This window comes from Oryctolagus cuniculus, chromosome 8 (genome assembly GCF_964237555.1).
Source record: "Oryctolagus cuniculus chromosome 8, mOryCun1.1, whole genome shotgun sequence".
In the NCBI taxonomy this organism is placed as follows: domain Eukaryota; kingdom Metazoa; phylum Chordata; class Mammalia; order Lagomorpha; family Leporidae; genus Oryctolagus; species Oryctolagus cuniculus.
The window spans coordinates 62,894,895-62,921,742 of record NC_091439.1 but is presented as its reverse complement, the minus strand read 5'-3'; the positions used below and the strand labels follow the sequence as shown (position 1 = coordinate 62,921,742).

Here is a 26,848-nt window from a genome sequence, read left to right as displayed (position 1 = left end):
AGGTACTGTTTTGCTGAACTGAAAGGCGAAGGGTAACGCTGAATTCACGACCCCATCAAGAGATCTCAGATGGCTTGCCCTTCCATGCCAGTCATTGGGGCAGAAGATCTTCTTGGTAGCCAACATGAATCTAACTTTTTAAGATGTACACAGAAGCTTGTTTAAAGGAGACATAAAAGCAAGAATAGTAGCAACAAATGTACCCAGGTTGCACGCATAGTTTTCATGATACTTTCCAAGATACCGTGAGATGAGAGCTACCATTGCCCCTAAATGAAGTAAATTAGGATACTGGAAGAAAAGATATCACTGAAACCACACAGCTAGCAAAAGGAAGAGCCAGAACCTGAAGCCAGACTATTTGCCTCCTAAGCCCAGGCAACAAAAGGCCAACAGACTGCTCGAGAGAGTTGAGTTTTGTAGATAAGGAATCTCTGATGGAGTTTATGCAACTTACAGCTATCACAATGGCTAAAGCAATAATCATTGCTACTTGCCAGCCTCCTTCCTGGGAGGTGCCAGCAACTGAGTAGGACAAGCTAAGCTGATGTTCTTAGGTGTTGTGTTTGCTAACACTTCAGACACGCTTAAAATAATACCTCCAATCGCTGAGGAGAAAAACACACCATCCTTGAACTTTCAAATTCACTCCCGATAATCTACTGCCTACAGACTGCAAGCATGGACAGGAAAACACAGCTGGGTTCTTGACCAGCCCTTTTGAGTTTGTCACATTTAATAAAATGTGATTTGGAAACCAAAAGCTTATTTAGATTAGCAATACCATTCAAATGTTAGAGCACAGTGATGCTAACTGGAAGAAGTGTTTCTACTAGAATGTTCTCTCATGTTGTTTTATACCAGCATCCATTGTGCTCTAGCTGCTCTGATCAAACTCTTTCCTACTCTACAGACCTTTCAATGGCTGCTTCTCCAGACGTCTTTCTGCCTGGCCTTCACCTGGATGGCTTCTTTCTACAATTCAGATTTTATCTCACATGTGTTCTCCTTAAAGAGATCTTTCCTAACCACCTAGTGCCCCAGACATCATCAGATCATGGCATTCAATTCCCTGCACAGAATTTATAACCCCATGATTTGGGGCCTCATGTCCACGAGAAAGAACCAGAGCAGCAGAAGGCAGTACCATTCTCTGTCTGGTCTGCTATGGTACTTCCAGGCACCTGGAAAATGATCCCTGGGTACAATGATGGAATGAATGAGTGGGCACCATCTCCCTGCCCATTAGTGTAGCTTCACTGAGTTAATGTACAGACCAGACTGTAATTTACAACATGAAATGCTACCATAGAAAAGGCTCATCTATCAGAGACCCAATTTAAGATTGCTATTGTTATTTTAATATAAAAGCTGCATGACTGTGGAATTTTGGTCGAAGTCACAAACACTCTAAAAATATGGCCTATTTCTGCAAGAATGATGTTTGTCCAATAAAGGATTCTTGTGATTCTATTTTCCAAATGCAAAAACAATCTCTAGATTTGAGTGTTTGTTTTTCAGCCTAGAAAACTATTAACAATGATTGATACTTCACTTCAGTTTTTCCAAAATGTATTTTACAACCTAGTGGAAGAGCAGGATGAAACAGAGACTGGATTGTTTACTGAACCTTCAAACATAATATTTATTAGCGTTATGCTCTGCTATTAAATGTTTCTGACTTTTAGCTTCACTGAGTCACTGGTGTTTTAATACAGTCATGCTCAGTAAATTCTTTGATATATCTAAGCAGAAGGAGATTCAGTAAAATAATGTCTGTTCTTTCTTATTTTTAATGTTCTGATACCTGCTAACAGAAGTAAAAAACACTAATACCCAAACCACTTCAAAAAGAATTGAGCTCACACTAGTCTCCCCTTTCTGAGGATTTAGAACCCAAAACTTAAAATACTTCTGAATATTGAGACACTGTTAGCATGGTGATAAATTTAAAGACCAGGGAAAGTTACCACTTAATTAAAATAAAGGAAGTCATTAACTTAATTGGATTTAAATCCTTGGAAAGGGTGTGAAATGCCCTATCTGAAAAGTTGGCACATACAGCGAAATCAAATCTCACCATGCAATCAATGGTCTGACTCTAATCTGAAGGTACACTGGCCAACAGTGAACATTTAAATGGGACTTCAAGCACCTTTGATGCTTTTTTTATTCACTAAGATCATCAGTGAAGTGTTAATGGTTTTAAACTGAGATCTGCAATCTGGACATTTGCCTCAGACATAAAACTAAATAGATATGATTATAGAGACTAATGAATATCTGTAAGTGAAAGTAAGTTATGATCTGCTAATACTAGGCACCATAATGAAGTAACATCACACTCCAAAAGTATTCTGGTGAGACCACACTTCATTTCCACAAAGCTTTAGATTTGTCACCTTCTTGTATTAGGATCCTTATTTTTAGTGAGTGTATAAACAGCACCAGATCTGCACAGTCCACATTCACAACTTGATCAATCACAAACCAAAACTGTTTCAGGAAAATAAAAACCACTGTGACTGTATTAACTATGTACAAATGCTTTTCTTGTCATCATTTCCTAAGCAATACAGTATAACAACTACTAACATAGCATTCACAGTATATTAAGTAAACAATCTAGAGATGATTTCACTTTTACGGGAGTATGTGTACAGGTAATATGCAAACGCTATGACATTTTGCATAAGGGAGTCAGTGTCCCTTATGAGGTGGTGGGTCCTGGAACCAATGCTGCCCAGATGCGGAGGAAAAACTGTATTGAATAAATATAACACGGAATAACAGAACACAAAATAAATTCTACTTCCCCAAGTACTTCTTCAAGGGACATGGATTTCATTTGTTACAACAAAATGACTCATGTTTTGGCAAATTATCTATCATGCAATATACTAATTTACTCACCAGGTCTTGGTTCAGTATTTCCAAACTGCAGAATGTAGCATGTAAACGACAGAGCACAAGATACGTATTTTTAAATTAGCAAACAGCAGAAGTGAAAGAAAAGGAAGAGGTCTATTTCAGCAATCCTGTAACTATGAAATGGACAGGTCTTATAACATTATGTCCCAAAAACTTTAAAAAGTCTTGGAAATGTTGATATTAAAGACCCACCATCAGGAGCCGGTGTTGCGGCACAGTGGATAAAGCCACCAATTGCAACCCCTGCACTCCATATAGGAGTATGGTTTAAGTCCTGCCCACTCTGTTCCCAATCCAACTTCTCACTAACAGCCTGGGAAAGCAGTGGAAGATGGCCCCAGCACTTGGAATGCTGCCACTCATGTGAGAGACCAGGCTGGAGTTCCTGGCTCCTGGCTTCAGCCTGGCCCGGACTTGGCTGTTAAGCCATTTTGGGAATGAACCAGTAGATAGAGGTTCTCTTTCTCCTTTCTCTCTGTCTCTCTCTCCCTCTGTTTTTCTCTCTTTCTCTCTCCCTCCTTCCCTCCCTCTCTCCTTCCCTCCACTTTCCCTCCCTCCCTCTCTCCCCCCTGCCTCCTTCCCTCCATCCCTCTTTGCTTTTCAAACAAATAACTCTTTAAAATGAAGATCCACCATGTATAGAATATGTATGTAAACATTCCTTTTTCAAAAAGCTGATCTGAACTGAGAATTGTGACTACTAAAGAGTGGAAAGGGTAAGCAGAGAAAGGATGGAAGGGGATTGGATGTTGGTCATCAAAACAAAGCTAAAGAAGAAGCAGAATTTCTTGTGCTCCTTAGTGGGGCAACTATAGTTCACAATAATGTGTCTACAGTGAATGAAGAATTAAAAGAGAAAAGCTGGTGGGCTCCAAATCTAAAGATAAGCCAGTGGAAATGCTAATTGCTTGATTTGATCCATTAACATTGTATTAATGTGTTGAAATATTGCACTGGACCCCATAAAAATGTGTAAGTATTACATGTTTACCAAAATTTTTGAGAAATTAAAAATAAATAAATAAATATTCTAATGCTTATGCTGATTTGCAACTGGGCTTTCTATATAATAGAATTACACAATTCTTTCTGATGTCCAGAATAATTTACTTCTTATTTTTTTTCCTAATCTTTCAAGGGAAAAATGTATTGGCATTCATTCCCAATTCCTTTATCAATCTGCATGCATGACACAGCAATATATAAATTCTTAATTATACTAATGGGGGGGAAATTAACTTGACATTAAGCCTAATTAAGTAAAACCTCACTAATTCTTCTAAGTAGGGATAAGTCTTGCTTGATTAGTGAAAGCAATTGAGTATAGAACATGTATAGATAAATGCACATTTATTGCTTTTCTAGAACTTACACTAACTGGACTGCAGCAGTAAGCATAAGGTGTGGCTGAGATCTTTAATAAAAGCTGCCACCATGTACGGGTAAGATTAACGTAGCACATCAATTACATAACAATATGGTATCTATTTAATCACCTAAAAACTTGCTTCAAAAGCAATTTTTACTGTCAAAATCCTCCGTGACCCCCAACTTGCAAGCAAAACAGAAAAATCATAATGTATCAGCTATGACATTCCTTTGTAGATGAATTGTTAGAAATCAGAACTGACTAGACCAATGTTTCCATTAGGAAGTTCATGTCATGTGTATGGAATCAACATGGGCTTGGGATACAAGACCCCAAGAAGGGATATCTCAGTGTAGCTTTGCCATTTATTATCTGTGTGAATTTCAGTGAGTTATCTAAACAAGTTTTAATGTACTCATCTGTAGGTGGATTTAATTCCTATTTCACAGGGCTGTCATCAGAATTAAACATAATAATAGTTGTAAAGCACCTGCCACAGTGGCTTTGACTCCTGCCCTCACGCATGTTCTCTGTTCAACAATGTTTCTCCAATAAAATATAACAGCTGGCAGGTCATAGCTTGGTGGGTTCACGAACTCCTTAAAGTGAAAGCCAATTTTGGTAGGTCTCCATATTCTGTTGCCAAAGTTAATGGACTTCATTGAACCTATTTCCTAAGGGGAATGATTAAGAACCACTGTGCCATAGGGATGTTTCCCCAAATGTTTCAAAATTAGGAAAGGACAAATTCTTAAAAATTGGAAGAATCCTCTACACCTGGGCTACCCAATCTTATCAACCAAGCATCTTCCTATACATCCTTCAAGACAGGTCTCAGGATCCCCTTCTCAGGAAAGCACCCTTGACCACTTCACTTGTATCACTTCTCACCCCCATGTGGGCCACATCTTTCTCAGGATAGTCACTTATGAGTACCTCCACTATCGTACTCATCACACCACACAATAACCCTGTCTAGTGGTACTTTAAGGAATACTGAGTATATGGTAAATGCTCAAAAAGTGTTCATCAAGCAATATGAAGTGTTTTCTGAAAAATGAATTTGCATGTTATTAAGTCATTTTAATTCATAAGAAGCATGCAAATCAGGAAGCAACTTACACTGTGTCAAAACAGATTTGAGTGTGAAAGATCTAAGTTCTAATCCTGACTCTGATGTTATTAATGTGACTCAAATTCATCTGTAAAATGAAGACCATCACACCTACCAATGCAAGTTGCACATGAATTTAATTTGAAAGAATTGAATATACTTCAAAAGTTCCTGGATATCATCGCTTTTCCATGACACATTATTCATGAATGTTGGAAGACCCCTCTTAAGCTTGGATTTTAGAAATTTGTGCACCAAAATAAACATATCTTTTAAAGTCCATTTTCCAAGATATTTTTGAATTATTCTTGCTTTCCCCGTACATGATGGGTGCTCTACAGTCACACCACCAACTACCACCATCACTGTCTTTGCTGTTAGTAACTCAGGAATGACAGATAGTATAAAGCTAAGATTCTTATTAACCCATGACTGTAGCTGGCACTGACTATGGGTCAGCAGCCAGAGACACTTTTCCAAAAGGTGGTGAGCACAATGATGTTCCTGGAACTTTGTTTAAAAGAGCAGCTTATTTTCCTGAGACCGCCTGCCTCCTGGAGCCTTCCAAAGTTTCCAGGCATTACTGTTCTCCCTGTCTGCAGCTGTGTGGGGCTCTCACAAGATGGCATATCCTACTCTGAGTTTCACATCTGTGTAAATCAGTGGGTAGCTAGAGAGTCTCCAGCAATGTAAAGGTCAATGATTCAGCCCTAAAATCCAGGGCACAGGCTCATGGTTGAGACTTCCGCCTTACTCCTCGGCAATGTTATCATCTCTAATCAACTCTCAAGCACATTAACAGAAAACCTATCAAACGCCTTTTCCACTTTTTCTCAGCCTCATACTCCTTCATTGCTACTGCCCTTCCTGCCTACCTGAAATGAAAGCCCTTGGATACACACTACCTCCCCCCACCCACACTTTCTCCACCTTGCACCCTGTCATAGAATAAGAATGCTTCTCTCTTTTAAGATGAACAGCTGCACAGGTATGCTAATTTCTTTCTCATTTCTTCTTTAGAAACTTGTTCCATCAGACATCCTCACCATGACTTCCTTTCTTTTCCAAATTCTCATCTCTCCAGGTCCACTAGGCCTTTCCTCCCTGTTTTAAGTCTCCCTCAGATTAACAAAACCCAGAATCTCGGAGCCAGCATTGTACCACAGCAGATTAAGCCGCGGCTTACAATACCTGCATCCCTTACTAGAGTTCTCAGGTTCAAAGTCCTGGCTGCTCCACTTCCAGTCCAGCTCCCTGCCAGTGTTCCTGGGAAAGCAGCAGATGATGGCCCAAGTGGAAGATGGGTCCCTGCCATCCATATGGAAGACCCAGATCAAGTATCAGGTTCCTAGCCTCAGCTTGGCCAAGCCCTGACCATTGTGGCCATTTGAAGAGTGAAGCTACCCCTATTCATCATCTTTAAATTATTTCATTTAATTGTCATAATAATTCTGCTTGATTGGTATTATTGCCAATTTCAGTTTCATTTCCTTATTTATTTGAAAGACAGAGAGTCCCCATTGCTAGTATGCTCCCCAAATGCCCACAATGGCTACAGCCATCCCAAATCAAAGCCAGGGGCCTGCAACTCATCCAGGTCTCCCACATGGGTTGCAGCAACTCAAATATTTGAGTTACCACCTGCTGCCTCCCACAGTACACAGTACATAGGAAGCTGGGCACAGAGGCAGAGTTGGGACTCAAACCCAGGCATCTGATAAGGGCTATTAGTGTCCATCAGTGTCATAACCAGCTAGGCCATAAGCCTAACCCTACTGCCTATTTCTAGATTAAGAAAGTGAGTTTTAAGGGCCAGTGCTCTGGCACAGAGGGTTAACGTCCTGGCCTGAAGTGCCGTCATCCCATATGGGTGCTGGTTCAAGACCCAGCTGCTCCACTTCCCATCCAGCTCTCTGCTATGGCCTGGGATAGCAGTAGAAGATGGCCCAAGTCTTTGGGCCCCTGCACCCACATGGGATACCAGAAAAAGTTCCTGGCTCCTGGCTTCAGATCGGCGCAGTTCTGGCCGTTGCAGCCAATTAAGGAGTGAACCATCGGATGGAAGACCTCTCTCTCTCTGCCTCTCCTCTCTGTGTAACTCTGACTTTCAAGTAAAATAAATAAATCTTAAAAAAAAAAGAAAGTGAGTTTTAGACAAGTAAAATAACTTGCTTGTTGTCAGAGAAAGAATTTAAACTTAAATCTATCTGACTCAAGTTTTTTTGGCAAAGTTATTCTGCTCTAATCTCCATGCTACTAATCAATTAGTACCTAACAAATAATACTTTAATCCAGAAAAACACAATTTTTGTGAAAAAATATACTTATTTATTCATGTAGTCTTTCACCATTTTAAACTTCCTAATAATAAAAGTAGAAAAATTAAGTATAGATTATCTATACTTGTAGTATAGAAAAAGAAAAATTTCAATAACATTCAACACTGAAAAATATTTAGTGAGTTATGAATATGGGGGAACTAAGTTAATCCATTGAATGCTATTTTTAAAAGAGAAAACAACCTACTGAATTAGAATCATTCTCATCAAGGCAGAAACGAGGCTAGCACTACTTCCACTTAGCAGTGTCTTTGCCATTCTAAGGACTTGTCAATTATGGACATGTGAGTCTACACATAGAGAGGGGAAAAGATATGTCAAAGTACACAAGATATACTCACTTGATCTCAGCCAAAACACTGAGAAGCAATCACAAGATAAACTCAGAAATTCAAATTTCATGGCTTTTTAATTTTGTTAGCATGGACCTTAAAGCATATTTCAATTGGTTCAAATCTACAAATATATTATAACTCCACAAAATAAACTCTACAAAAATATGTCACTTAAATATTTATCACATAATTAATTAAAATGTTATCTTTTCATATGGATATCAGAGCAGTACCTGAGACTGGTAGGCAATATTCTGTCTTCAAATAGATTAAGTAATACAGATTTTAATGCCTTCTAAAACACTTTCATATATATAATCTTGTTGATCCTAACTGACCTAGAAGTTGCAATGCCAATGTTTCTTTTGTGAATGTTCTGCGTAACTGGTGAGGCTACCAGCCTCCCTGTGTGAGAGGAAGGACAGAGTGTCTGGGGTGGGCACATGTATAGCCATTAAGATACAGCATGCAACACCTGCACCCCATACCAGAGTAGCTGCTTCAGGTTCCAGCTCCTCTGCTTCCAATCCAGCTTCCTGATAATGTACACCCTGAGAGGCAACAGATGATGACTCAAGTACTTGGATCACTGAGACCCATATGGCAGACCTAAGCTCTTTCTCCTGGCTTTGACCTGGCCCAGCCCCAGCTACTGTGAGCATTTAGGGAGTGAACCAGTAGATTAAAGGTCTCCGTCGGTCTCTCTCTCTCTCTCTCTCTCTCCCTCTGAATGTCTGTCTCTCTGACTTTCAAATGAAACTGAAAATAAATACATAAAATGCTTAGAAGAACAGTATTCCTAACTGGCCAAATGATTAGTGAAAATAAGGGGCCACAGTGGATAACCCTAAATTCTTCTCAACACTAGCTATCACGTACAATGTTTTTGTAAAATTTACAAATACAGAACACAGTCCTGTCTGGGAAAGCAAAAGTATTTTTGAACAGTTTTTCTTTTATAAAGATTTATTTATTTACCTGAAAGGCAGACTTACGAGGGAAGGGGAGGGGACAGAGAACTCTTCCACTTAGTCGTCCACTCCCCAAATGGCCACAATGTTAGGGATGAACTGGGCTGAAGCCTGGAGCTTCTTTCAGGTCTCCCATGTGGCTGGAGGTGCTCAAGCACTTTGGTCATCTTCTACTGCTTTCCCAGGCATATTAGTGGGGAGCTGGATCAGAACTGGAGCAGCTGGGCCATGATGGGATGGCGCCCATATGGGATGCCAGCACCCCAGGCAGTGGCTTAACCTGCTATGCCACAATGCTGGCCCCAGCAGCTTTCCTTTCTCGACATGTTGCTCTGATATTTCAAGGCTTTCCACCTGGGCTCTGATTTAATTGAAATTCCATGACTGAGGCCGATGCTGTGGCATGGTACATTAATCCTCTGCCTGTGGCGCTGACATCCCATGTGGGCATCAGTTCCAGTCCCTGCTGCTGCACTTCTGATCCAGCTCTCTGCTGTGGCCTGTGAAAGCAGAAGATGGTCCAGGTCCTGCTGCATCAACGTGGGAGACCCGGAAGAAGCTCCTGGCTCCTGGCTTCGGATGGACGCAGCTCTAATCATTGCAGTCCTTTGGGGAGTGAACCAGCAGATGGAAGACATTTCTCTCTTTCTCTCTGCCTCTCTGCAACTTTACCTTTCAAATAATTAATTAAATCCTTAAAAATAATTGCATGACTAACTAAGGTAATGTGACTTAATTCACTGCTATTCTACCTCACTTTTCATACTATCATTTTTGCATTTTTCACCTTTAAAATTAATCTGTGTAACATTTCTATATCTAAAACAAAAAGTTAATAACATTAACTATAAGCCTTCATTCAATTTTAGGAAATTTGGTGTACCCCAATTATTTTAAAATATTGACACTCAAAATTTCATACATCATCAAAGCGTCATTATTTTCATGTTCTTTCAAATAAACTGAACATATCAAATGACAGCTAAGAGTGGACTTATTGAGTGCACAGCTGGAAAACTCAATCTGTAATGCAACATCCAATAATATCAATATATCAACATCCAATAATATCAGCATTCAAATGGCAAATTCTGTTCCATTAAGTGAGAGTTAATGTTCCAAATTATCTGAGGCTGTTTGACACATCAATGTCAAGTCCACAGGCATTTACACTCAGAAGGTTGTCTTTATGGCTAAAAGAACTAAACGTTTTAAAAATCAAACTTTACTTTCTGGGAAAAGTACTTAAATTGTAAGAAAGGTAAATAACAGAGATGAGAAAGCATGACTTCTGCACATTTTACCTTTACATTATGTTAGTGTATCCTAGAGGGAAAATATACACATAGACTCAAACAGCTATGTGCTTTAGTACAAGAAGCCATCTTCTTCATGATTATCTGTACATAATTAGTCATAGAAATTTGGAAGCTATTCCCAGAGGAGTAAAAGACACAGTGATAGGACTTGGTGAGAAGACTATGGTAAAAACTTAGGAAAGAAAAACAACTGGGAAGATGTGTATTTATCATATGTGTGCACGATGTGTTAAACACAATTTACAGAGTTGTCCCACAATCAGTTATTGCATTTTCACAAAAACGCAGTAACTTAAGGATAATTTTTATTTTTATTTTTTTTGACAGGCAGAGTTAGAGAGAGAGAGAGAGAGAGAGAGAGAGAGAGAAAGGTCTTCCTTTTCCATTGGTTCACTCCCCCAAGTGGCCACTACAGCCAGCACATTGCAGCTGGCACGCTGCGCTGATCCAAAGCCAGGAGCCAGGTGCTTCCTCCTGGTCTCCCATGCGGGGACAGGGCCCAAGCACTTGGGCCATCTTCCACTGCCTTCCCAGGCCACAGCAGAGAGCTGGACTGGAAGAGGAGCAACTGGATCAGAATCCGGTTTCCCAACCAGGACTAGGACTAGGCGGAGGACTAGCCTAGTGAGCCACGGTGCCAGCACTTAAGGATTTTTGCTCCTCATTTTTTAGATACCAAACTAAGGGCAAAAGATATTTTCTTGGTAAGATATGAACACAGGCCTGTGTATCTCCAAAGCCCTGATTTCTCCTCCACACTCAGCTGCCCTGCAAGTAAAAGAAGACTGAGAGAAAGCACCAGGAAAATATCACCTACAATGACAACTATATTCCCAGCATCAGTCAACAACAGGTGCTCAAATGTTTGCTAAAATACTGAATGGCTAGGAGAAAAAAGAGAGGGTGATGATTGAGTATATAGCATGCTCCCTAGAAAAATCCCTTGTATTATTCCAAAGAGAAATGTCAGAGAACAGGTAGTGAGTTCACAAAGCATACAAGAATATGCATTTGAGGAGATGAGGTAAAGGAGAGAGCACCTGAAAGACTAGTCAGCAATGGGCAGAGTCAAGGTTCACTACATGGACCCAGGAAACAGGTGCATAGGTTAAGTGCAACCTATGACACCAGCACCCAAGTGGGTGCCAGATTGAGTCCTGGCTGCTCTGCTTCTGATCCAGCTCCCTGTTAATGTGTCTGGGAAAGCAGTAGATAATGGCCCAAGTACTTTGGCCTCTGCATCTACATTGGAAACTTGGATGGAATTCCACTCTCCTGGCTTTAACTTGTCCAGCTCCAGCTGTTGCAACCATTTGGGGAGTGAACCAGCAGAAGGAAGATTCATTCTATCTGTCTGACTGTCTGTCTCTCTCTCTCTCTCTCTCTGCCTTTCAAATAAATAAATAAATTCTTTAAAAAGAGAATATGAAAACCAAACCAGCTATGCTCACCACTATACCACTAATACACATAGCAAAGGAAACAAAGTGAAGAAATAACTGACAGAATGAGAGCAAATATTTACAAACCACGCATATGATTAAAGGATTAATGTCCAGAAATATATAAGGAGCTCACAAAACTCAAGAACAACAGAACAAACAATCCAGTTCATTTCAGTTCACAATTGATCATAATGATAGGACTAAGAACCAAAGGGATCACATAAACGAGACTAATGTCTGCTAATACTAACTGATAGAATTAGAAAGGAGAGAATGATCCAACATGGGAAGCGGGATACAAAGCAGACTCACAGAATGGCAGATGTCCTAAACAGCACTCTGGCCTCAGAATCAGCCCTTAAGGCATGCAGATCTGGCTGAAAAGCCCACGAGAGTATTTTAGGCATGGAAAGCCAAGACACTCTGGCAAAAAAAAAAAAAAAAAAAAAAAAAAAAAAAAAAAAAAAAAAAAAAACAAAACCTAAATGAAAGATCTCTGTGAGTGAGATACCAGTGGAAAGAACAGGTCATCAAAGAAGGAGGTGCCTTTCTCTGAAGGGAGGAGAGAACTTCCACTTTGACTATGACCTTGTCTAAATATGATCAGAGTCGGCGAACTCAAAAGGCTTCCATAGCCTTGGCAACTCATAACAAGAGCCTAGGGTGATTACTGACGCCATAAACAAGAGTGTCAATTTGTTAAGTCAACAATAGGAGTCACTGTGCACTTACTCCTCATGTAGGATCTCTGTCCTTAATATGTTGTACTATGTGAATTAATGCTATAACTAGTACTCAGTGAATTAATGCTATAACTAGTACTCAAACAGTACTTTACACTTTGTGTTTCTGTGTGGGTGCAAACTGTTGAAAGCTTTACTTAATATATACTAAACTGTCTTCTGTATATAAAGAGAATTGAAAATTAATCTTGATGTGAATGGAATGGGAGAGGAAGTGGGAGACGGGAGGGTTGTTGGTGGGAGGGAAGTTATGGGGGGAAAAAAGCCACTGTAATCCATAAGCTGTACTTTGGAAATTTATATTTACTAAATAAAAGTAAAAAAAAAATAAGTGGATACTTCCACAAATAAGTAATACATATGTTTTAAAAGATATGATTGGTTCCTGACATGAGATATATAAAAACAATGAATTTTGTAACTTCCAAAAGCATACTCCATTCAAGCAATTTCTGATCATCATCTCTCCCATGAATACTTGATTATTTTTTTGCTCTCATCCTGTGTCTTTGTTTATATTTCACTTAAATTCCTTGGATCATCCCCTCTTTTTTAATTTTTATTTTTTGACAGGCAGAGTGGACAGTGAGAGAGAGACAGAGAGAAAGGTCTTCCTTTTCCATTGGTTCACTCCCCAATTGGCCGCTACAGCCAGCATGTTGCAGCTGGCATGCTGCGCTGATCCGAAGCCAGGAGCCAGGTGCTTATCCTGGTCTCCCATGGGGTGCAGGGCCCAAGGACTTGGGCCATCCTCCACTGCACTCCCGGGCCACAGCAGAGAGCTGGCCTGGAAGAGGAGCAACCGGGACAGAATTCGGCGCCCCAACCGGGACTAGAACCCGGTGTGCCGGCGCCACAGGCGGAGGATTAGCCTAGTGAGCCATGGCGCCGGCCATCCCCTCTTTTTTTTTTTTTTTAACAGAAAACTTTTATTCAATAAATATAAATTTCGAAAGTAAAAGAAATGGGCAAAGGATATGAATAGCCATTTTTTCAAAGAAAGAAATACAAATGGCCAGCACACACATGACAAAATGCTTAGGATCACTAGCCATCAGGGCAAATGCAAATAAAAAACACAATGAAGTATTACCTCCCTCAAGCTAGGATGGCTATATTATCCAAAATTCAAAAAATAACAAATGCTGGCAAGGTTGTGGAGCAAAGGGTACCCTAATCCATTAGTGGTGGGAATGTAAATTAGTACAATCATTACGGAAATCCCTAAAAAAACTAGCAATGGATCTACCATATGACACACCTATCTCATTTCCAAAAATCTTTCCAAAGGAAGTAAAATCGGCATATGAAAGAGATAACTGCACTTTGAGGAGATGCTTATAAGCAGCCCAATTCATAGTAGCAAAGATACAGAACCATCCTAGATGTCCATCAACTAATGACTGAATAATGAAAATGTAGTATATATACACACAATGAAACATTACTCATCCATAAAAATGAATAAAATACAAATAATCAAAAACATGGATGGAACTGGAAATCATTATGCTAAGTGGAATAAGGCAGTCACAAACAGAGAAATATCAAGTTTTCTCTTTTATGGGGAAGGTTTAGAGTATAAAAATGGTGTGGATACCATATTATTTGGTATATAGATATTTGTAGGTATTTTCTTTGCTGAATTATACCATCTATTTGACATCCCCTTCTTACTTCACTCTATGATTACTGTCATGAACTCCACAGTTTGTGATATTAATATTCCTGTTTTCAAGAAAAAATAGTATTTATGCATATGCATAAAATATTTACATATGAAGTGAACATGGAAAAATGTTAAAAATTGAGAAATCTTAAAATTAAGAAAGGGAAATATGAAAAAGTGTTAGATTGAGAAGAAGAAAAGGATACTAACCATGGGGGAAGTGTGGGCTAAATTCTTAGGGGATTCAGTCATCAACTTTCACGACTTTAGCACCACATATAATAGAACCAGAAAAAATGGCTTGTAGAGGGCTCAAAAGCCTTCAGGGATCCACTGAGAGCACAAATTTCACCAACAAGACAGACCCAGCACCCTTCCTCTGATTATCAGGCCACATCATCCACCACCCTCCACCTCAAATCAAAGCAGCTTTCTGGTAAGCATCAGTCAATCAAGACCAATCACTCATGTAATTGAATTACTTGTATGTTTTTCCATTGTAACTAATTGTTAATATAAACACACATAGGAAATTAACTAATTTATGGTATTTTAACCTTTTTTAAATGTATTTATCTGAAAGTCAAAAAGAGAGAAAGGAAGAAAGAGGTGTCTTCCATCCTTTGACTAACTCCCCAAATTCCCCCAACAGCCAGGGCTGGGCCAACATGATGTCAGGAGGCAAGAACACAATTGGAGTCTACCACAGGGGTGGCAGGGACCCAAGAACTTGAAATATCACTTGCTGTTTATGTTAGCAAGAAGCAGGATCGGAAGTGGAGCCAGGGGCTGGCATTGTAGTGTAGTAGGTTAAGCCAGTCTGTGACACCAGTATCCTATAGGGGCGCCAGTTTGTGTCCCAGCTGTTCTACTTCCGATCAAGGTCCCTGCTAATGCATCTGAGAAAACAGTAGAAGATGGCCCAAGGGCTTGGGCCTCAGCCACCTATGTGGGCGACCCAGATGGATTTCTAATCTTCTGACTCCAGCTTGGCCCAGGCCTGGTTACTGAGGCCATTTGGAGAGTGAATCAGCAGATGGAAGATCTCTCTCTCTCTCCCCCCCCCCTCTTTATGCAGCCTTGTTTTTCAAATAAATAAATGAAATTTCTTTAAAAGTTAATGAAGTGGAGCCAGGTCTTGAACTCTGAAATTTTCATATGGAATGCAGTTATCCCAAGAGGCTTCTTAACTCCTATATCAAATACCCACCCCTGATGTAGGTTTTTAAATCCTATGATATTCAAAACTACATTATACAAAATAGTAAATGGGATGTTGGTGAAATATGGCAGATTAGACATATATTTAGTTCCTACCGAAACTTCTGAAAAGAAAGGAATAAGAAAGATAAAACACCACAAGGACAGAAATCATGGAAGACAACATAACACACTGATCTATTTGGAAGACGAAAAGCAGAGGATGAGTTCTAAGTGACTTCATACAGGGAAATATTAACAAGGAGCAAAGTGGTGGACGCACAGATCACCAGCAAAGTTCAGGGCCTGGAAGGTAAAGAGTAGAATTAAACATAAGAGAACTGACTGTGAGTCTATTTCAGAAACAACGAGAACTTCAGATCCTTCCTCCCAAGCTGGTACAGCGAGGCAGCCATTATACATCACTACAGGAGGTTCAGCCTTTGCAGAAACTGAACCAGAGAGACTTTCAGTCCAAGGACACAAAGCAAACCTAAGACTGAAGTATGGTGCTGAATACAGGGGCATTCAGTTTAATATTTTTAATGCCTCAGTACCCTTCTGCTCCCAACTCCTCAACACAGGCATTCAAGAATATACTCTACCTTTCTCACCTCCACGAAAGGATGGAAAAAAAAATCAACCACCAGAAAGACTCACATACATACTTTCCAATCAATATTTGGTATCTCATACTTTAAAGAAAGAGAACGCTTTCTACTTTTCTGTGAAAAATACATACTAGGGGCCAGTGCTGTGATGTAGTGGGTGAAGCCATGGCCTGCAGTGCCAGAATCCCATATGGGCACCTGTTCGAGACCCGGCTGCTCCACTTCCCATCCAGCTCTCTGCTGTGGTCTAGGAAGGCAAAGGAAGATGGCCCAAGTCCTTGGGCCCCTGCACCCACGTGGGAGACCTGAAGAAGCTCCTGGCTCCTGGCTTTGGATCAGCCCAGCTCCAGTCATTGCGGCCAACTGGAGAGTGAACCAGCGGTTGGAAGACAGCCCCCCCTCCGCCTCTCCTTCTCTCTCTCTTGTAACTCTGACTTTCAAATAAATAAATAACTCTCTTAAAAAAAAAAGAAACTATTTCTGTTATGTATAAGATGAGCAGAAAGATTGTCAATTCTGTCTCAATGATGTACGCCCTGTACCAACAGCATGCTAAGTACTAGATTTTTTATTGAATATTTATTTTTTATAAATTATGTGCATTTAAAATCTGTTAGACTCTCATGGGGACCCAAACTCTTCAAATACGTCATCGTTATATTTGCAGAGTATCAATTTCTGTCCATTATTGACAAAGTAAGTTTTCACTCCACCAAACTTTGCAGGTCAATGCCACTTCATTTTAGTTCTATTTTAAACATAAATTTCACATCAGGCAACTTCTAAAATGCCTGATATTTATTTTACTTTTATTATAAAAATAGGTGGATCATATCACTTTATACTTTGCATATCTTCCAATTCTTAAATGAAAGCACAGGCAATTTCATAAAATGAGGCTGGTTATAACTGCTGCCTGGTGGTCCCTCTAGTGGCCTTGAAGAGCTACACACTCCTCAAAGACGCTAGCATTCCCAAGGAACCAACCCTTTGCTAACTTTGGTCCTTCCAAAGCTGTGGCCTCAAGGGGAAAAAAAGACTGCACAGGAACTGAAATGGCTTCTTCACATGAGAGAGAGCAAAGAACAAGGTGACGTCACACAGCGAGATGTGACACATTGCCTCGTGCTGATAACGGAGTAACCACAGCAATGGAATCCTGTGCTCTTCGCCCTGCTTTTCTGCCTCATGGTCCCCTAATCCCCTGACCTTTCCCAGACAATGTGCATGTCTACGGGCAGTGCACACACACAGATGCACACACCATGCTGAACTGTGCCTCACATCTCCTGGGTCTGGAGCAAAAGTGCTAAGGAAGCCTCACGGGATTGCTCTATTTTTAAATTATATAAAAATTACAATCAAGCTTGCTAACTGTTAAATAAAATATCCTCTAATCCTATATAGGTATGCTGCCAGGACAACAAAATGAAAACAGATAAATCTATGTTTTTTATATAACTGAATAGAAACAAAATGCCAAAAACTATTGTATTTTAATATTCTCGCATACCTGAGTATTCTGGGATAGGTCAGAATTGTTTGGATCCCTAAGTCATATATCAAATTATTCTACATCATTTATTCCCTTCTTCCCATACTTCAGTAAAACCAAGAATCATGAAGGCAAAGCAGGTGTATAGCCTAGGGATGAAGATTCTCATGTCCCATATCAGATTACTTCAGTTCAGCATCCGGTTCCTGCTCCCAATTCTAGCTTCTGGCTACTGTGGACCCTGAGAGGCAGTGGTGATGGCTCAAGTAATTGGGTCCCTGCCACCACCTGGGTGGCCTGGATGGTGGTCTGGCTCCCTGCTTCAGCTAGACCCAACTAACTCAGGCTGTTTCACAAATCTCAGGAGTAAACCAATGACAGACTCCCTGTCTGCCTCCAATTATGTCTCTGTCTCTTTCTCTCTCTCTCTCCCTACAGTCTCTCTGCCTCTCAAGTATCTTTTTAAAAAGTGCTCATGCTGTTATGACAGTAATGCTCAATTACACTACTTTCCTTAACTCATAATTTTAGGTAGTTTTTTAGTCACGTTCAATTTAGTAAAATAGTAAAACTTCACTGTGGTGAGACATCAACAGCTAAAATTGTCAACAAAATTTTGGTTTCTTTTTTTAAAGATTATTTATCTGAGAGGCAGTTATAGACAGAGAGAGTGAGAAACAGAGAGAGCTAGCTCTTCCATCCACTGGTTCACTCCCCAAATGTCCACAATAGCCAGAGCTGGCCTGATCCAAAGTCAGGAGCCAGGAGCTTCTTCTGAGTCTACCACATGGGTGCAGGGGCCCAAGTACTTGGGGCATCTTCCACTGCTTTCCCAAGCCATTAGCAGGGAGCTAGATTGGAAGTGGAGCAGCTGGGATCTGAAGCGGTCCCCCATATGGGATGCCAGCACTGTAGGCAGAGGCTTAGCCTACTATGCCACAGTGCTGGCTCCATCAACGAAATTCTTAAAGTCGTGCCTGGATCTTAAATCAACCATGAATTTTACAGATAATGTCCAATCATTTTAATGGGGCCAACTAAGTTATTTCACTTTTTCTAAGTTATTTTCATGATAGAAAACATTTTAATTTTATTAGAATCACTATCACTTCTACTGCAATATCTTTTGAAGCAATTCCTAGATGTTTACATCATTTCTTAAGTTCACTTCTTTCAACTTGTTATGCAACTTAAAAAAAAAAAACTGAAAATAGTAATATGTTGTTCGATTTGTTCTGAGCTCTCTTTCTACATTCAAGACCATAGCTTCAACCCAAATGGCCATAAAATGGTCCCCATAAGAAATCAGTGTCAGGACTATTCATAAAGCCTGGTACATGACTGTCGTCCTGGCACACACCTTCCTCTTTTAAAAAAAAAAAAAAAAAAAAGATTGGGCCGGCGCTGCGGCTCGCTAGACTAATCCTCCGCCTTGCGGCGCCAGCACACCGGGTTCTAGTCCCGGTCGGGGCGCTGGATTCTGTCCCGGTTGCCCCTCTTCCAGGCCAGCTCTCTGCTGTGGCCAGGGAGTGCAGTGGAGGATGGCCCAAGTCCTTGGGCCCTGCACCCCATGGGAGACCAGGAGAAGCACCTGGCTCCTGCCATCGGATCAGTGCAGTGCGCCGGCCGCAGTGTGCCAGCCACGGCGGCCACTGGAGGGTGAACCAACGGCAAAAGGAAGACCTTTCTCTCTCTCTCTCTCTCACTGTCCACTCTGCCTGTCAAAAAATAAAAAAAGATTTTGTTTATTTGAGAGGCAGCGTTACAGACAGAGGGAAAGACAGAGAGAAATGTCTTCCATCCAGTGGACGGACTATATATATATATAGTCAAAGAAATCATCAGCCCTTGATATATTTTAAATCCAAAACTCTGTATCTTCCCATGCTTTGTGTTACAGAATCTGGCCATCCTAGTTGAGAACTTGTTCTGGTCAGGACCAGGCTCAAAGCTCCTTCTCCACAGACCTGTGTCCCTGCCTACAATTATCTTGTTCACTCTGAGAGGCCGGAAGACCCTCCCTTGGGGCAGTAATTCAAGTTGCCAGTTGGTACAGGTGATACTCTTAAGAAATATTAATCTGAAAAATTATTAATCAATGTTTAAATTAGCAGTAGCTGACCAGCACTTCTTAAAGCATCGCCAAGGTTCAGCCATGATTTCACCACTATCTGGTATTTGCCAAAATCTTGCACAAGTCCACTAGGATTTAAACACATAGTGTAAGGAAAAATTTTAACTCTCATTCTCTAGGTTCTTTCTGTTGTGCCCTACACTAAATTTTATCCTCAGAAGGCAATAACCTTGGGCCAAATTGTCTTTCTCCTCTACAAAAATAAATATTTATTAATAAAAAGTTAATGCTGTCATCTTGTTTCTAGTACACAGTGACGTAAGCAAGGCAGTCCAGCAAAGTATATAAGAACACAGGCTTCAGCCTCAGACAGCTTCATTACTAATCTGAGCTTTGCCATACAGGGATTGGGTATCTTTGGGTTTGCTATTTAACCTCCGAAAGCCGCAAAACAGTACCTGACCTAGGTTATTGTGAAGATCAAACGAGGCAATTTTCTAACATTCTAGGCGTAGTCTTTACACATTACGTATTAGTTGTAATTATAAGAAATTATCCATTTGAACATTTCCACACTCTTTCCAAAATCTTGGCTGAAAGGATCATTCATTATACTGCATGAAATAATTCCCTTTTAGCTTAGTGCTAACACAAAATTGTTTCATCAAGCACACTTGAGATTTTCCTTCATCAGATGGGAGAGAAGTATATGATCAATCATGTTTTCTTTCAAGAAGGAAACTCAAGTCATTTGTTATCCTATTCTGTTTCTGAAATCAGTTTTCTGCTTTTCTTTTTTTTTTTTCCTTTGGTTGACTCTCCTTTTTATTTTTTAATTTTTAAAAATGTACTTGCGAGGCAGAGTGACAAAGAAACAGAGACCTCTCATCTGCTGGTTGACCCCCCAAATGCCTAATGATTAACTTCCCAAATGCCCACAACAACCAAGGCTGGAAGGGCTGAAGCCAGGAGCCAGCAACTCAATCTAGATCTCCAGGTGGGCAGAAAAAACTCAATTTCCTAAACCATCACTACCCAGGGTCTGCACTGACAGGAACTTGGGGTCAGCAGCCAGAGCTGGAAATCAAACCCAGGATCTTCAATGTGGGGTATAGTTGTCTTAACCCTATGCTAAACACTCACTCTGTTCTTTTTTATTTTTAATTGTTCATTTTTATATTGTGTTTAAATTTGTAGCTGTGGATCTGCCATTTAGTAGCTGAGTAATCCCAGAGAGATTATTTAATATCTAAGGCTCCACTTTCTTTACCAAGTAAGAACTGTTGTGAACGTCAACGTTACTCTAGTCCCAATACCCCCTTTTAATAACTACTCCTCTACACCATCTCTATTCCCTTGGAGCCGAAAAAGGGATGAAGTTCTCTGAGCACTTAAATTACTCTAGAGTTGATGCCCTAACTCAAGCTAGACCAGGAAGACAATTGCCAGGAATTTTGGATTTAGGAATGAGAGAGTTAATTGCCTTCTAATAGCTGAAACAATAAGACACAGATCTCAGGAGTCGTTAGTGGCCATGGTTGCCACTTCACAGAGGAAATGGTTCACAATGAAAGAAAAGAGTGATGCAGAGATGCAGGAAAGTGAAGGAGAGGCGGTACCAATGGTTGCAATGGTTCCTAGGCTGTCACTTCTTTCTAGTATGCCTGTTCCATTAGACATCTTAGTATCTTTCCAATAAATTTACCTTTGTGTATACATAACTTGAGTCTGAGATCCATCACTTGAAATCAAAATAATTCTATAATGTGGGGAGCAAACCGGACTAGACTGAGTTACTGGAATTAAGACTTATTCTATGCATCTGCTCTCCCACAGTATGGCGCTGGGAGAGAAGTAAACAGCTTCCGCACAGCTGCCTCCAGTTCAACCAATAAACTGTAGGACTTGCTCCTGATTGGAGAGCAGCGTACTCGGCGTGTGGGCAGCCGAGTTAGGATTGGCGGAGGAGGACTATAAAGGAGGAGAGAGACGGCATGCACCAGGAACATCTATGGGGAACATCTAAGGGGAACATCTAGCTGAAGGGACACCTGTGCAGCCCCCGAGAAGAGCCGGCCGGCGGTGTGCCGCTCCCCTGCGGAAGTGGGGAATGTGGCCAGGGGGAACTGCCCTTCCACGGAGGTGGAAGGGATAGCAGCAAACCCGGGGAGGGCCGAGCAGACGAAAGAACAGCGCAGGGTCCTGTGTCGTTCCTCCACGAAGAGGGGGAGCGACACTATAACATAGAAAACAATGCCTAGCATATTAGCTGGCACATAATACTTGCTCAATAAATAGTATCTATTATTATTTAGAAGATGCAAATAAAAATGCTGAGTCAGTTAATTTATGCACATCATTTCAATAACTTACAAGCAGTCTTTCCTCTTATAGTTTCAAAATCACTCAAAGGATTCTTTGTTTTTTTTTTATCTTGAGAGAACAGAAATAAGATAAATGATCTGAATTAATCTTGCTATGTATTATTACATATATTGAAATGAGAGACTGCTGCATATTTAAGCACTCTTACAAAATAATGAATCCTCAGACCCAGTAATTCATAATTTCTTTCTCAACACTCTTGTTTAAACACATAGAGGGAAAATGTAAAAAGAATACAGATTTATGTCCCACTTACCCCACATTTACAGGAACACACTAATAACTTGTGAATGTCAAAAACATGGCAGTCTTGACACAACAGGAAGCATGCAATATAACAAAGGGAAGCTGGAATCAAGAAATACCTGCAGAGACACCACACTGACAGTGTCAAAATGGATGTGTCCATTGGGCTCTGTGACCGCAGGATTCGCATAGCACATCACACCATTGATGGTAGGTAATGCTTTAGGCTGATGAGTTTTTTCCTGAGGACCAAAGTCCTCATTTGCAAAGTGGGTATGATCATTCTACGCAGTTAAACAAACAAAGATGAAGTTATAAGAGGAAAAACAGGTGTGCATATGGATAAGAAAACAGTTTATTGCTTTCATTAAGAGAAAAACTGGTGACAACTATTCCATATATAATGCAATCTTTAAGATTAATTAAATCTCTCTCTCTTTGGATGTTGCCATTTATTCAATTCTGTTGTTGCTAGGTTTTTTCATGATAGTGTAAATATACTTTCCTATTTTGGTGAATATGAGTGGAATACTAATTATGTACATCAGTTATTTGACATTAAATTATTGATACTTGCCCCAAATTCTATAATCTGAAGCAAGCATTTTTCTTGCTCTTGTCAACTCTTTCATTCTCCTCACATTCACAAGTTTAAGAACAGGACTGTTCACACAGTTCTAAGAGGGTAACATATGAAAGGCTTTTAAGTTCACTTACCTGACCATACGTTTTTAGTATCATCTTAAGCATTCTCTCCACAAAGAAAAGTATGTAAAATCCACCAAACACAGCAGCTGCCTTCTCAACATAGTTGTCACTTTTGGGATCAAATCCAAATGCCTGAGACAATTCAGGAAAAGCCAACTCATTTAACTTGATTTCAAAAAGATAGAACCATAATTTTCATTGTAGTTCCCCCCTTTCCATCCACATAATATTGGGAATTTACCTTCCAGTGCTACAAAACAAAGACTGAAATCTGAGTAACCAAGCTGCATGGGACAGCATAGAGTTCTTGTAACCAGAAGTCCCCTTAAATGATGCCACTAGGGGTCTTAGTGTCCTTGCTATTACACTAAGAGCAGTAACTGCCTTAAAAAGAGGAAATGTTTAGCAGTGGGGAAACAACAGGTGCTATAAAGGGCCATGGCCCATGCAGCCGAATTGCAACACCAACTGCAGTCTCTGGTTGCCCAGGGACAAAGCCATTAAGGAGCTTGCCATTCACAACATAGTGGAGGCTGCAGCCCTCAGGGACATCTGCGAAGGGAGTGCTTTCAATGCCTCCATGCTTCCCAAGCTGTATGTGAAGCTACGTTATTGTGTGAATTGTGTCATTCACACCAAGGTGGTCGGAAATCAATCTTGTGAAGCCGGCAAGGACTGGACATCACTACCCCGATTTAGACCTGCCGGTGCTGCCCCACAGCCTCCAGGAAAGCCCGTGTAAAGAGTGTAATCTTTAAAGGCTGAAGAAAAATTGTTCTCTGGAAAAATAAAGTGGAAATTTGTGCTTTATATAGCATATGGAGTATCCGTGTCAGATACAGTGGGGGTTGTGTGTGTTTTATGCCAAGTATTCAAATATGTATGCCATAGACTTTCCATGGCAGATAAAGCATACCCATGTAAGTTAAACCTTAAGTTTTGTATGCATGGTCTTGCTTATCCCCCGTCCTGGCCCCCTTGACATGGCTGTGTGGATTGGGGGTGGGAGATATTAGGCCTCTGTGAATATTGATATTCTCTGTGAAATAATTCATTTTTTAAAAGACTAAAGGGCGAGAGTTAGAGTTTGAAGTTATAAAGAGTCCAGATGTTCCTAATGGACATGAAGCATAAATTTAGAATAAATAAAACAGGAGAGAGCAATGTGTGAAAAGCCACATGACTCTGCACCATCCTACACATTGTAAATCTTCCCCTGGGGACAGAATAACGGAAGTCTGGTGGGTTCTCATCCTGTAACTGCCTCTGAGGAGACCACATGGCCACATCTTCATAGGAATGACTTCCCTTTAACGGTCTGCACAGCGTAAAAATGGCATAAAACATGCGATCTATAAACTCTACATCAAAGAGATAAACATACAGTGAAATGACAAAAAACAAATAACCCTCTATGAAAATTTGAGGCATTATTATAGACAGATTCTTTATACTGCTACATTCAAGAAAATAGAAAACCTTAAAATCAGATACATAGAATCTCCAGTCCACACACAATATTAGTTTACTTTGACCTCATCAAAACAGATGACATGATAAATACATATACATATAATATTGTATTCTATTAAATAGGTTGCATAGGATGTACTCCTAACTAGAAAATCTTTATTGTCCTCCTAGCTTTTCTAGTAGCTTGCTATCTAGCTATAAGCAAATCATTGAGTACATCTGGCTTTTAATTTTTTTTTCTTTTCTACAGTTAAGGGTTTGAAGTGGATATTCTCCTAGGTAATTTCTACATCAGATCATAATAATTATAAAACCTGTGCTTAATGAAATAAGCCAGTCTCAAAAATATAAATGTCACATGTTTTCTCTGATATGTGGTAGTTAATACAGAAAGCAAAAAAAATGCATAGGAATGAAATGGACATCATGTGATATGATTGTCATTTTTAGCCCTTGTTTACACTCCTGTGGAACTGTGGTCTTCCTAATTTTTACTTGTTGAATATTATGGTTAGTGGTGAATTAAGCCTGTGAATATAGAGTGAATTAAAATTATCTCTCTGCAAAACTGGTGAAAGGAAGAGAGGGGAAGGAGGAAAGTGCAGTTCTCTTCTTGGAATTGTACCTACAGGATGCATGAAATCTGTTCCCTTTGTAGCAAAAAATATGCTAAAAAATTTAAAAATGTGTGTCTCTAAGAAGTTATAATCCTCTTTTCACATAGAGATGTGAAAACTAAAAGAGGGGCAGACCCCTTCCTCGCTGTGTGTACCATGGGTGGGGACAGACAGCGCGTGCACACCCAGATTTTGCTAGTCTCTTTGTGGCTCCCTCCTCTTGATGATTCTCTCTTTCCCCCGCCTTTACCAAGTACCCTGTCTTCTCCTTCTTATTTGCTTCCCTTCTCCTACTTCTCCTCTTTATATAACCACAATACAGATTTAAAATATAACATACACATGATTTGTCGTAATCGAATAGCGCACTGTGGTCAATGTCAGGTCAATAACACATTTCATCAAAAGCAAAAAAAAAAAAAAAACTTGCAGTTTCTTCACCCTCAATTGATTTTTTTTCCCACAGTCAAATGAAATGAAAAGGTTTGTCAACCACACTCTCATTTATCCTCTATTCCTCTGTGACTGTAGGAATATGGGAGGAAATTTTATGGTAAATCTTCAGCAAATGTAACATGGCATGCTCTTTAGAAAACTAAATAAATAAATAATAAAACAGATAATTCTGCCCAGTGCAAGGCAGAATAAAGTGCCAAGGCCATCGGAACCTGCCTGGTGGCCTCCTGGAATATTAATTTTGTCTCTGACACCAACATCCACAGCAGCTTGGGACAAGCTTTTATGATTGCCGTGACTCAGCTTTCTCTTATCCAAAACACTATAAACCAGACCATAACATGCTGTGAGAATTATGGAGACTAAAAATGTACAAAGTACTAAACATTTACTATACAAAGTACTAAAACATTTCAAAGAAACAATTATTCACAAATAGCCAACATCCTTACCTCTGGAATAAGTTGGAAAATTGCATTTGAAAAAAGGGTCCCTATAGCCAGTCCCACAAAAAAGGTCAAAATCTTTGGAAAATAAGATTTCTTTATCAATGGAGTCAAAATCAATCCGAGGAGAGATGCCAGGTTAATAATCGTCACTGACAGCAGTCCATATCCCCAAACTGTGAGTCAGAGAGAAAAGGGAGAAGAAATTAATCTGAGCATAAGAATCAGGCGAAGTCAGTGTCCCCTGAGCTGGAAACAAATTTCTGCTTTAAAAGCTTGAAATCAATAATCTTTAAAACAACAGAATCTTCTTCATGTAAATCATCCAGAAAGCTGATCACACAGGAACTAGTAACAGGAACACTGCCTGTCTTTCCATCAGTCCTAGATCTTGACTATGGGATCAACGAGATCTACAGATTGCAGAGAATTTGGAGAACATCTAGGGCAGTGACTCACAGTCTGAAGTCCACAGGCTCCAAGCCTCCTGGATTCACCTACTGCTCAAGGCCTAGTTTAGAATGCAGCCTTTCACAGGAATACAGAGCGGGTGTGAGATTCAGGAGAAAGGTAGCAGGTGCTGGGTGGAGGGCAAGGGTGGACCTGAGTCAGGGTGGGTTGGTTTCAAGGTGATCATAGCTACAGACAGTGGGCTTGCCACAGTCACTTCTCTGCAGACTCCAGAGTGAACCTTCTCCAAGAAGGCAGCAGCACCTCAACCCTCAGCAGGGGCCTCCCAGGACCCAGAGTCAGCCTAGTGCAGTGAGCACTGGGAAGAGAGCACAGGGAGCCATGGGGGAGGGAGCTGCAGAATCACACAGCTAACCTGGCAGGCCCAGAGTAAGGCCAAAATGTGCTAATACAGAGGACGCGCTGAGAACAGACAGAGGTGTGCATCTTTC

General features: G+C 40.3%; 1 protein-coding gene across 6 annotated transcripts in view; it reads right to left on the bottom strand.

Moving 5' to 3' along the window:
* SLC39A8 (solute carrier family 39 member 8) overlaps positions 1-26,848 on the bottom strand; it is an 83,879-nt gene that overhangs the window by 17,100 nt on the left and 39,931 nt on the right. For all 6 annotated transcript variants that reach the window (XM_008267559.4, XM_008267564.4, XM_008267560.4 and 3 more), the window contains 3 exons: positions 25,953-26,122; positions 22,964-23,086; positions 22,366-22,530 (listed from right to left, as the gene is read on the bottom strand). In XM_008267559.4, the coding sequence (XP_008265781.1) occupies positions 22,366-22,530; positions 22,964-23,086; positions 25,953-26,122 (458 nt within the window). The remainder of the gene's footprint in view (positions 1-22,365; positions 22,531-22,963; positions 23,087-25,952; positions 26,123-26,848) is intronic.